The 12593-nt window shown below is 27.0% G+C and overlaps 1 protein-coding gene across 1 annotated transcript; it reads right to left on the reverse strand.

Moving 5' to 3' along the window:
• Positions 1–1480: 1480 nt before the first annotated feature.
• Positions 1481–10349, reverse strand: LOC130954452 (truncated transcription factor CAULIFLOWER A-like). The gene is made up of 8 exons (XM_057881191.1): positions 9906–10349; positions 5911–5992; positions 4899–4963; positions 4674–4773; positions 4516–4557; positions 2058–2099; positions 1872–1972; positions 1481–1800 (listed from the first exon to the last, which is right to left on the reverse strand). The coding sequence occupies exons 1-8, from the start codon at positions 10088–10090 to the stop codon at positions 1680–1682; spliced, it is 738 nt and encodes a 245-aa protein (XP_057737174.1). The 5' UTR covers positions 10091–10349; the 3' UTR covers positions 1481–1679.
• Positions 10350–12593: the final 2244 nt, after the last annotated feature.

Below are 12593 nucleotides of genomic sequence, written 5' to 3' on the forward strand. Positions count from 1 at the left end.
ACTCTTTAGAATTCAGACTCTTCACCCTCATCCTCTCCTCTCTTCTCCTCTAAGTCCTCTCACAAACGCGTGCATGGTCACCACCGCTGACCGCCACCTCCCACCGCCCTCAGTCCCTCATTGCCACCTGTCGAGGTCACCGTCACGCTCACCGCAGCAGGGAGTGTGTCTTCGCGTTAGAATCTCGTCGCGTCTTCTCGTCGTCTGCTACCTCCTACTCCTCACCGCCAAAATCCTCCCCTCTCACTCTCGAGGTCACTAGTTACTGAGGCGGCAGCGTTGCGTCAGAGACTCTTTGCCATCTTCGCATTTTTTCATCTTCGCATCAGGGTCTCTTCGCCGTCAGAGCATGTTCATTGTTTAGCAAGATTGTCAACCTCTTTCTTGTCTTTGCGTCAGAGTCTCTTTAAAGTGATTTTGATTCTGTTAGTTCTAATTTATATTTCTGATTCTGATTGCTGTGATTTTGATTACGTTCTGATTATTGGAGTACTGATTATGTTAATTATTTGCTGTGATTTTGATTCTGTTAACCTTAATTTATATTTATGATTCTGATTGTTGTGATACTATTTATGTTAATTATTTGCTGTGATTTTGATTCTATTAATCCTAGATATATTTTCTGATTCTGATTGCTATGACTTTGATCGTATTCCTTGGCTTGGACAGGACATTTAGTTCATGTCGCTATTCCAGGTCTCCAACAGATACGAGGTTCCCGTTATCCGTCATGGGAATGGGACGAGGACAGGAACAGGTAATAGAGGTGGGGGCGGAGGGCATATCTCCACCCCTATGGAGACCTGTTGTCATCACTAATAGGAATATCCATCTTAATTTAATTTATTATTATTATTTTGTCGGATAGATTAGAGAGTTCTCGCCTTCACTAGACATTCACACACCCAACACTTAAGGATTTTAATCCACTATTTGATCTTCGCTAAATTTTGAATTTGGGTGAAACATATTAAAAGACACATCATTTGTCACCTAAATTAAAGTCTCAATTGTATTCATTATTATCTTTTAAAAATCAATTTAAATATGGTGATCTTTCTATAATTAAAATGATATACAAATAAAGAAGCATTTTGACTTAAAAAAAGAGTATAACACAAACCCAAAATAGTTTCATGAACCCACTATGGCAAAAAGCCACGTAGATCTTAATCCACTAAAAAATACGCACCCAACATAATTGGAAGAAAGAAAATTCAAACTATTCAATTGGTTAAATCATATGCCTTAATATGTTGTAACCGAGTTTAACCCTTAAGTATTATGTGGGTGAGTATGTAGTGCGGATGTGTTGTGATACTTAGAATTGGGGGTTGTCCAATCTACTTTACCAAAAAAAAATTAAAAAATAAAAAATAAAATAAAATGAAGCTAGAAACCTATAAATTATATGTATTTGTATACAACTTATAGACATGTATGTATGTCATGTAATTTACCAAGTATCTTTAAAATTAATAAGAAATACAGACATTAGACACACTAACACACACATTATTATATTTTAGGTAATTAATTAATTAAAGTCATCAAATGAGATACACCACATAACAAATTAGACATTTTACATTTTACAATTTTCATCAAATAAGGTAGGTTTCTTTTCCAAATCATATATATCCATCATATATGTTGTGTAACACCTTTGAACAATTCTATTCATTTGTAGGAGGAATCATCCAATTGGGAAGAAGGATATTAGCACTAGCATTAGTTTGGATACCTTCTTCATTATCATTATCTTCTTCATTATCACTTCTATCTTGTGGCATTCCTCTGCATATATATTGATCAATTAATATTTGAGCTTTCATTCAATAAAAAGCCATTAATCCTATATTGCTCACCTAATATTCAAGTTTTCTGAGGTTTGAGGTGCAACAGTATAATTATCTTGCAGCTCCAATTGATGAGTCTGTTCTGTGGTAGCTTTTTCTTTCCCCTTGATCTAGTTTTCACTCAATTCATATTCAAATTCAGTGTAGGATTTGAAATTCATGTATATAGTCAAATTTGAAGGAAAAAATTGTTACCTTCTTAGCTAGTGAATTGTTTTGTTCATTTAGAGCTTTCTCCTGTTCAATATTGTATAACATAAAAATGTAAATATAATAATAAATTAAATTGTAGACTAACGGAAAAAAAAATAATGATGTGTGTCCACATTGGCTGATTGGAATTTGTTTTCTACAATAAAAATAAAATACAAACATCTCTTCAAAGTTAAAAAGATAATAATAATTATAACAACAACATCACAAGCATCTCTCATTAGAAAAAAAAAAGACAACCTTACTAATTACATTCAAAACTAAAACTGCATTTGTTTATAGAAACAGGACACTGACACAGGACATAGAGACACAAAATCATGTTTGACAGAAGAGACATGTATGGACAAACACAATGTGTGTTCAGAAATACTGAATTAATGTATTTTGTGTCCATCTTGACAGAAAAGACACAGAGACATTAATAAGGGACACACCTTTTTTTTATTTTTTCTTTTATTATTTTTGTTAATTTTTCATAATTATTTTTTTATTATTATTATTTTCGTCTCAAATTTTTTAAATGAAAAAAATAAGAATAAATTAGATTTTTATAATTTATTCTAGTTTATCACCAAATAAAATATAAGAACACAAAATTTTGTGTCTTTGTTTTTTATGTCTTATTCTCTGTCTTATTTGTCTTGTTATAAAAAACAAACACAACCTAAAAAATTAATAGTGAAGATATAAATATGATTTAGTCAAAAGAAAAAACTGTGAGACTTCTGTTCTGTCACTACTTTTAGGTTATATTATATTAGTGCTTAAGGTATTGTTACTCCAATCATTTGAATGTTCATCTTTGATAGCTTGGTTTAGTAATTGACTTGCTAAATTCTAAGTAGCTTTACATGTGGTGATTTTCAATAAATCCTCACAGTACTTTGATTTATGATTTTGAACTTCTCTTTTGTAGTTTGATTCTGGTTGATGTTGGAAAAGGTCGTCTAATTTAATTTTGTCAATGTTTTCTAATAAAAAAATTGGGTCATTTACACCTTTTGCTCACAACTTTATAAAATTTTAATTTTGTTAATAATACTTAAAATTATCTCAATTTCATATTTAATGATTTTGAATTATTTTAAGGTTATATTTAATATTTTTAAATTAATTTTGTCAAATATATACCGTTATATATAGCCAGTGGCATGACAATTGGCCATAGAAATATATTTGATAACATTTAGAGATGTTAATTGTTAAATTAATTAAAACATGTTACACGTCAGAGATAAAATAAAAAATTTATAAATATTTGAGGGTTTAAAAATATATTTTATTCTAAAAGATTTTGTTAATTTTTTCAAAATGCATACTTTTTTTCCACTTAACTTTTTGAGGCAATAATTCTTTTTGCCATCAAAAAAGTGTTTGGATCTATTTTCCAATTCTAATAATAACTTTTCTTGGAAGATTTTGAGTTGAGATTTAATCTCAAAATAGTTTTGGACGTATATATTTGATTTTTTTTTTCCCTAATATTGAATTAAGGCCAAATTCCAGTCACCACGACCTTAGCATGTTTTGGGATTAATATAAGTCTTGAAACTTTGTGTATATCGTTCTGCTTTTCTCCGAAAGTAATAAAGCAAATTTTATAATATTGTAGACTCTCTAGACTATAAAAAATATCCCAAAAAAGTAAAATTATCAATAAAGAAAAATACTAGAGAGCCGACAAAATTTATTATTATTGGCCAGTAATTAGCTATTATTATTTAAAAGTATAGGCTAAAATATGTTGTTGGATTATTAAAATAAAAAAATTATATTAATAACTAAAAATAACAAATAAAAATAATAAATTTTGCTGGTTCATGAGCATTTCTCTAAAATAACTATTAATAAAAGGTTTAATTATTCCATTGATTTCTATAATTTTATTAAATTTTTAATTAGATTCTTATACTGTTTTTTTTCAATTGGGTTCCTACTTCTTACACTACTTTTAATTTTGTAATAATGTCATTTTCATATTAAAAATGTTAAAATTAATAAAATATTTCTCCCAAAATACATGCGATCAAATATCTAATTAAGTTTTTAATTATGAATACCTTCAATTTACGAAAAAAATATTTAGTTAACTCTAACATTTTTTACTTTAAAAAGAATCTTATAATTATAAAATTAAAAATATTATAGGACCTAATTGAAAAAAAATATAGAAACCTAATTAAAAATTTAGTGAAACTATAAGGATAATGCAAATAGCGTAATTAAACCTTTAAAATATACTATTTAACAAGAATCATAGAAGATTGTTTTTGTTTACCAAAAATGATGATCAAATATTAACTTTAGATCAGTTTTAGTGAACAAAGACAATCATATATAACTGTTGGTGAGTTTCTATCTTCTCTAGTTATGTGTATCAACATTATTATCTTTTGTGTGTATTCTTTATAATTAAATAAAAGCAAACAATAATAACCTTTTTCTGAAGCAGTGAGATATTCTCATACATGATTTGATTCTGCAAGTTACACATGATAAAACAATCATCAGAATTACTGAATATATATGATATTCAGTTCAATGTTCAAAACAGTCAAATTAAAGTTGCTTCCATGGTTTTAATTTATTAATTACCTTTCGTGATCTAATTTGTTTAAGAGCAGAATCAAGCTGTTGTTCTAAATTCTGAAGTTCTCTCATACTTAGGCCTTGAAGATCTTCACCCATAAAATGCCTGAAAAAGGAAAAAATTTTTTGCAAAACACAGATATATATTATACTATTACATACATACAAGAAAGGAAAAGAATTTTAAACCCTTGCATTGAATGTATGCACTTAATTATTATTATTTGATACCTTTGATTCCTTTGTAAGACTTCCACCCTTGCTTTGAGCTTTGCATGTTCTAAAGTCCAGTTTGCCTGACACCACATATCATAAATTAAATTATAAAATTGTGAGAATTGCTATATATATATACACACAACAAGTTGAAGTGGTTCATGAGTAGAGAATTTAGATAATAAGCATTTTTTATTATATACATACATATATACCATATATCATTATACATGATTTTTCGGTGATGTATATACCAAGAAAAAGAATTTAGGGAACGAAAAAGTAGTATACCAGAATTTGGTTAACTACTGAACTTATAAAAATAGAGAGAAAAATGTTAATCTAAATATATTGTCAACCATTCATATATTATTATGTGTAATTTGTGTGATGCTTTTTCATTTCACAATATTTGTCTAAACCAAAAGCCACATAGATAAAAGAAAACAACATAAAAAATAATTGGTAATAATGGTACATGAAAATATCTATTATTAGCAGAACTAATACTATATTTATTCTATTTCTTAATTATATATAATAAAAGTAGGAGTATAAATAGAAAAATTAAATTATAAATAAAAAACATATTTTAAAAAATATAAAAAAATAAAATAAATTATATATAAAAATGTTATGTACACACTAAAAATTAATTACTATATTTTGTGTATAAATATATGTTGTTCATTATTTTTTATATATATTTTATATTTAAATATATATTTTATACAAATAACTAATTTAATGACTGATTTGTTATGTATGCGTTATATGCTAGAAACATATATTGTTATAAATAGAAGGAGTAACTGTATGTTACAAAGTTAAACACTTTGTCTAAGAGTAAAACATGAGTGAATAATCAGAAAAAAATAGAGATATATCATATATGTGAAATACCTTAAATGCACTTTATATGAACTTAGTGTATCATAAAAATAATTAACATAATTGAATGATATTGTTTTAAATGAAGAAGAATATAGTATTTAATTATATCATTATTATTTTCAACATGGCCTACATTTGGTCCCTGAGCATTTGCCACAAGCTGCTGTCTCTCCGCATATGAATACCTTTCATACCTTTCAATTATCCTCTCCATACTGTTCACAAGGGGAAAAAAAGCAAGCAAAAATGAGCAACTTAAGTTGAAACATTATTCACACAGAAATTTTCTTCACTTGCCACAAATACATGAGGCATCTTTTAGTCTTTTACTAAGATAACATAAGCAAAACTGAGGCAGTATCTTGACACAGAAAAGGGACAACGACAAATAATCACAATATTTTGAATGTCATATTTTAATTTTAAACTTTAAAGTAATAGGTCTATTATCTATATATAGTTCCTCTCTAGTATATATTTTAATTAATTAATCTATTTCAGATCAATATGAGATTCATCTCCATCCCATACTTGATATCTAAATTTCTCATCAAACATCTTACTCAATAACAAAAATAGTTCATGAATATTAAATAAATAAATACAAGAATAATGAATGTTCTAGAAATAGGTTATAAATATTGTCAAGTTTAATATATATTTTTTTTTGAAAAAACTTATTGAGAACTCGCAAATTATAGTGTTCCATATTTATTTGATTTGCAAAGTATAGGTGTAGTATTTAGTTATAGTAATTTGCAATGAGAGAGGGATAACTATTTCTATGAAAGAATTCAAATATAAATACATATTATTTAATATTTTAGTTTTTGAATAATTAAATTTGTTACCGTAAGTAAAATATTGTAGAAAAAAATCGATCGCATATTCATATACAAATACAGTTGATTTGGTGATATATATGAATTAATGATTATTATATATCCTAGAATGCTGAGACACTTCAACTAAGAACGTTTGATCATTTAATAAATTATCATGTATTAATGATCGCATATATTAATGATTATTATATATGAATTAATGATTATTCATTTAATAAATTATCATGTATTAAATTTTTTACATGTAGGATAGATTAAAAAATATTATTATTATTAAAATATGTTAAATTTTTGCTATTTTTGAAACCATTACTTTAGCTTTGTAATTTTTTTTAATTTGTATACAATTTAAATTTTTAACAAAAAAAAATTATTAAAAGATTATTTTATCTTTTTATTATTTTTTATAAATTTTATAATATTATATTCTACTTCCATTTCATTATTATTTTGATATTTTTATTTTTTATGAGTTGAATTTTTGTTTACAGATTTTATTTTTTTTAATAATTCTTTTTTTTAGATTTTTGAATATTTATATTTTAATCTACCCATTTTTATTGGTAATTATTTCAATTTTTAGAGTAACAATTCTTATTCATTTTTGAATATAAATTATTGTAAAATTGAGATTTTGAAAAAAAAAATCATTTTGTATTGATTTAAAAAATTCAGTGTCATTTAAATTAATATTTGTTAGAATTATTAATTTTTAGTCTATTATTTTAGATAATTTAATTATTTTTTTTTTATTTTTTAATTTACTTGTTAATTTAATTTTATTCGTAGTTTATATTTTTATTATTAATTCACATTTTTTAAAATACTTTTTTTAATTGTGACTAAATATATAATTTTTATCATCTTTATATGAGTGAAGGCTATCCTATAAATAGGAATATTGAAGCTGAACAAGGAAAAGTGTTTTTGAATCAAGGACAGCCATCTCTCTGGAATATTTTCTCAGAGTGATAATGGTTATTTAGAAAAGTGCACCTGCTTATTAATCTTTAAGTCCTTTATAAGTAGTTAGATTTTAGGATCAACTTTGTCATTTTTCCCCTCTTTACTATTATTTGGGCAAACTTTATTTTAATTTACCTGACAACTACTATACCCTTTTATTTAGGCAAACTACTACTTTATATATATATTCTTTGTATCTCTGTTTCTCTCGCTCTTTTTCACATAATTATAGTAATTAAAATTTCGATTTAACTCTTAAAATTTTTTAATATTATGATTTTAAAAAAATCAATCGATTTTATAAAATTTGTATTAAATTTAATAATTTTATGATTTAAATTTTGTTAAAGTACTTAATTTATTTTTTTAATTTTACATAAAATCTCAATTTTTTCTAATTGGGCACAACAATTTGAAGAGTAGTTATTAGCTATGCATGTCATTTAATTTATTTTGTGTTTATGCAAAAGCTATGTAAATAAATGACCTCCATCAATATTAACTCACAGTTAGACATCAGATATTGATCCACTTAAAAAATTGCAGATTAAACTCGATGGTGACAAGTAAGAATATATAGGTTATACTCCTTTAATCTATTGTGTGCTTAGCTGGATAAAATGTTGGTGGGGAAATTGACACGTAAAAGTGCTAGCTTAAGTAGTGATTTTTTTAACCAAAATTAATTAACTTAACATTGGATCCTAATCTTTAAGAATAGTAGTAGTTAGTCCTGTCATTGCTCCTGTAGAGAGTGCTATAATATATACTCGAGTATGCTATTGATTTTTGTTGCAATTTGATTCGCAGCATCAACAATCTTGTCAGGCAGTCAGCTTTCTGTTATATTTCTATTCCATGCAATCATATTACATCAACATAAATTAAAAATCAATCATCAACTAATCAATATATTTAATATTCATAAAAAATATAATTATTTTAATAATAGGTTAATTTATTAAAAATATATATAAATACATACAAATAAATAATAGTTGGTTTTAGTATTTAATAAATATTTTTTTGTATTTACCGTCGACAAAAATGAGTAAATACATTTATTAGAAAAAATATGCGTGTTAACTAAAAAATTCCTTAATATATTAAAAAAATGTTTGTCTAATTTTTTTTAATTCATTATATTCTTTTTTACTTTACTTTATGATAGACCTGCGAAACATAGCCAGTCTTTAAGTTCAGATAAAGGAAGAGAATTGGGTTAACTCTTCCACAGCTAATGTAAAAACTTAGTCAAATTTGTATGATATATTTATTTCACATGTTATCTTTTAATTCAACAAATAAAAAATTAATCTGTCAAAAAACTAAACTCTATTTATCATTTGGTAATATATTATTGCATATATAAAACGGAATTTAAACTCTTAAAATTCGTTTATGTGAACGAGTGAGGCCAAACTAAATTATTTTTTTTAACTCATTATATTGCTAATCCTATGATTATAAAATAGAGTAGAAGTATTTTGAATGAAGGTAAGACTCTATATCTTACGATGATACAGTAACACGACGAGAACAATAAATACCAAAACAAAAAAGCAACATAATAATTATTCAATCACTATTTTCTAAGAGTATTGTCATGGTGATTGGTCACTTCAGTTATGCTTCTTTCGTTTATGTTTGTGTATGAGGCAGTGTGCTATGTCAGCGAGGGCTGTTGGTTTTTAAGAGATAAAAAAACACGTACGCTTTTTCATGGCCATGTCCATGAGAATCTGTACGGTACTTATGACTTCAGTTCTCAGAGGGTATCTTTAAATTTTCTATTAATAAGATTTCATCATCCATGCCCTTTAATTCACTTCTCATCATCATCGTCATCATCATGTTAACCCAGATAACTTACTCTAATAAATCTTTAATTAGTAATTAATTAATTACATGTGAGCTACTATAGCCCATGTTGCCAATCTTTTCACACTTACAAGTTACAATTGCATCAAACACCATTACTCGCCAATAGCTACTAATCCAAATTATCCACATCCCGGTATTAAAACAATGCATATTGTAAAATACTTTATATAATCATCTATGTTAGAATATATTTAGGATGTTATATATTAAAATAATGTCTAATTATATCTCATACCAATTATATGCTTATTTAATTTGATATTAAATTATTTTTGTTATTATTAGATTGTATCCTAAACTTATAAATAGGTATTCTTCATTGAATATGGATCTAGCTTATTCTTGAGTTATTATTATAAATATAATTGCATCTAATCTTTTGTATAATTATTCATCTGACGAATATAAAGAGTAGTTATTTTTACTGACATACCAGGAATCGCTAGAGAACTGAAAGAGCTTCCCTTTGGTAGAGAAGATGATGAGAGCAACCTCGGCATCACAGAGAACGGAGATCTCATTAGCCTTCTTAAGCAAACCAGCTCTCCTCTTAGAGAAAGTAACTTGGCGATTGATCTTGTTCTCTATCCTCTTCAATTGCACTCTCCCTCGCCCCATTCCACCAACAATTCAGCACCAGAACTTTGATCAAACACCTTGTGTGCGTAACGCACTGACCTAAGAATTTAATCAAACACCTGGTGTGCAAAGATCACAGGAACGGTTCAACGTACTGCACCGACAAAATTCATATGATAAGTTTAATTTCTTTCAGTGGAAGGTAGTGTTTGGGATTTTATTTGTGGGATTTGGAGCTTAGAAGAAAGAAGAGGAAGAAACAACAGAACCATATAGGTCTTGTTTGTTAGAGTGGCAAATTAGGTAATAAAATATGAGAAGAGATGATTGGTTAGGAATATAATAATATTTTAGGAGAAAGGAGAAGTGGTTTTGGGAAACCGGTGTGGTTTCGTCAAATGCGTTGTCGAGTTCTGATTGGTTGGAAGGAGTGCTAGGACGTACGTTCACCGTGTTGCGTGGGGTCCACACTGTTTCTCATACCGTCTTTTGTTGTGTCTTTATGAACGATCTTACTTTCAGTAAAAAACTAAAAGTATATTATAAAATAATTAATAATTATTTTTGTTAATACATGTTTTAGCAAAACTCTTAAGAATAATCAACGGTTGGTATCTTAACATGCTTTCCTTTCACTTAATTTGTGATTTCAGGTTTCTATCAATTTTGAGTATTATAAAAAAACTCAGATTAACTTAGGCATGTTTCTTATTAAATTTCACATGTTTGAATAAGAAGATTGGGTTTAAAAATAAATTTAAATCAATATCATGCAAATTGTAATTATTTTATTCAAATTAAATTAAATAATAAAATCAAACTGTTACTATCTAAATTGTATTAAATTATATTATTTTATTTTTAAATTTTACTTTTGATATACTTTATGGTAGAATTCTAAAATATATATCTCATCTATATTTTAAATAAAAAATGAGTATATTTATCTTTTATCTAGTGTAAATAAGATAAATAATAGAGTGTAAATATGTAAATAATTTGAAGAATTCATATCAGTATAAATATAAAATATAATTTATTAATTTAAAAATCCTTGTCACTCAATTTATAATTTCAATAATAAAAAATGACAACTAACAAAATTCGTACATAAACTTTTGTTGTTTATTTGCTACACAACAATAATCAAGAAGCTTTAAAACAAAGAATTAAGATAAAATTTAAAATTTTATATTTATTATTTAATAACTGAACTTTAGTTTAGTAAAATTTTATGAAAAAATGCTTGTCCTTCTCAAAAACAAAAGCACCTCATTTCATATTTTATAACTCATTTCATATTTTATAAATAAAAAAATTATATATTTTTATTTGTATTTATTAAAATTAAAAAATCTAATATAATTCTGTATAGTAATAAATATTTAAATTTATTCTTAAATTATTGATGCCAAATTCCATTAACTATTAAAATTCTCTTTATTTATATTTATTATGGTAATATAAATTTTAAAAATATTTTATCAAATATAATTATTATTACTTATGTTTATTAAAAATTATTTTAGTTTAATTATCACATAAATGCTACAATTTTTCAAAAATTATCTTTTAAAAATCAATTTTAATAACATATTTGTGAAAACAGCAATAAGAGTGGTGTAAATATTGAATTTTTTATTTTAATAAATAAAATAAATATAATAATTACTGAATTAAATAATTTAAAAAAATTATCGAAATTCGCTCTCTTTGCTTATCTCGTACGTGTAAAATTATCTCGTTTACAGTGTAAACAAGATATAAGAAGACAAATTACCAGTCGCTATAAAAGGATGTGTAACCCTTGACCTTCTCTACATACATTTTATATCGTTTTCTGTCTCGTTTTTCTCACAAAACAACGCAAGAATGGCCAGTAATAACGTATACATAGTTGTGTGTTTATCCTAATTACCGTATGAGAAATTGCGACAATAAGGTGACATTTGAGTGTGAGAATCCGATACTTTTGCACACTCAGCGTGTAAGTACGTTGTGGGAGTTGAAGAGTTTGATATTGAGCAACCTCGGTGGTACTGAAGCAAGGGAGGTCGGAAGGGTGGGATATAGGTTGCTAGCACCCATGGGTAATGGAGTTTTCCGGTTTCGACTATTTCAACTTTTAGGGAATGAGCATGTGCGACTCATGTTTGACATACATGGGAGAATCATGGCGGAAAAGGTGATGGAGCTTTTCGCCGAGGTTGGAGATATTGGTCGTGGTGGTTCTGTACACTCGACCTATGTATAGGACGAACGACCTCTCGCACCACCACCCATTCATGTCGCCATTCCAGTGGATGAGGCGGAGGAGTGCGACGAGGAGTCAGACGAAGAATACATGGCAGATAGTGTCGACAGTGATTCTTCCTAAGGGGGCGATAATGAAGAGTTTGTACCGGAGATGCCTGCTCAGACTGTGGTGCGCCATGTCTTACCTCTACCTCACCTAATTCCGGCGCTATCGGCAGTGCCAAGTCACTATCATAGTTTAGATCTGGACGCCATGCATGAGAGGACTCCATTTTTTGACACAGGA

The sequence above is a fragment of the Arachis stenosperma genome, chromosome 10 (genome assembly GCF_014773155.1).
Source record: "Arachis stenosperma cultivar V10309 chromosome 10, arast.V10309.gnm1.PFL2, whole genome shotgun sequence".
Taxonomy (NCBI): domain Eukaryota; kingdom Viridiplantae; phylum Streptophyta; class Magnoliopsida; order Fabales; family Fabaceae; genus Arachis; species Arachis stenosperma.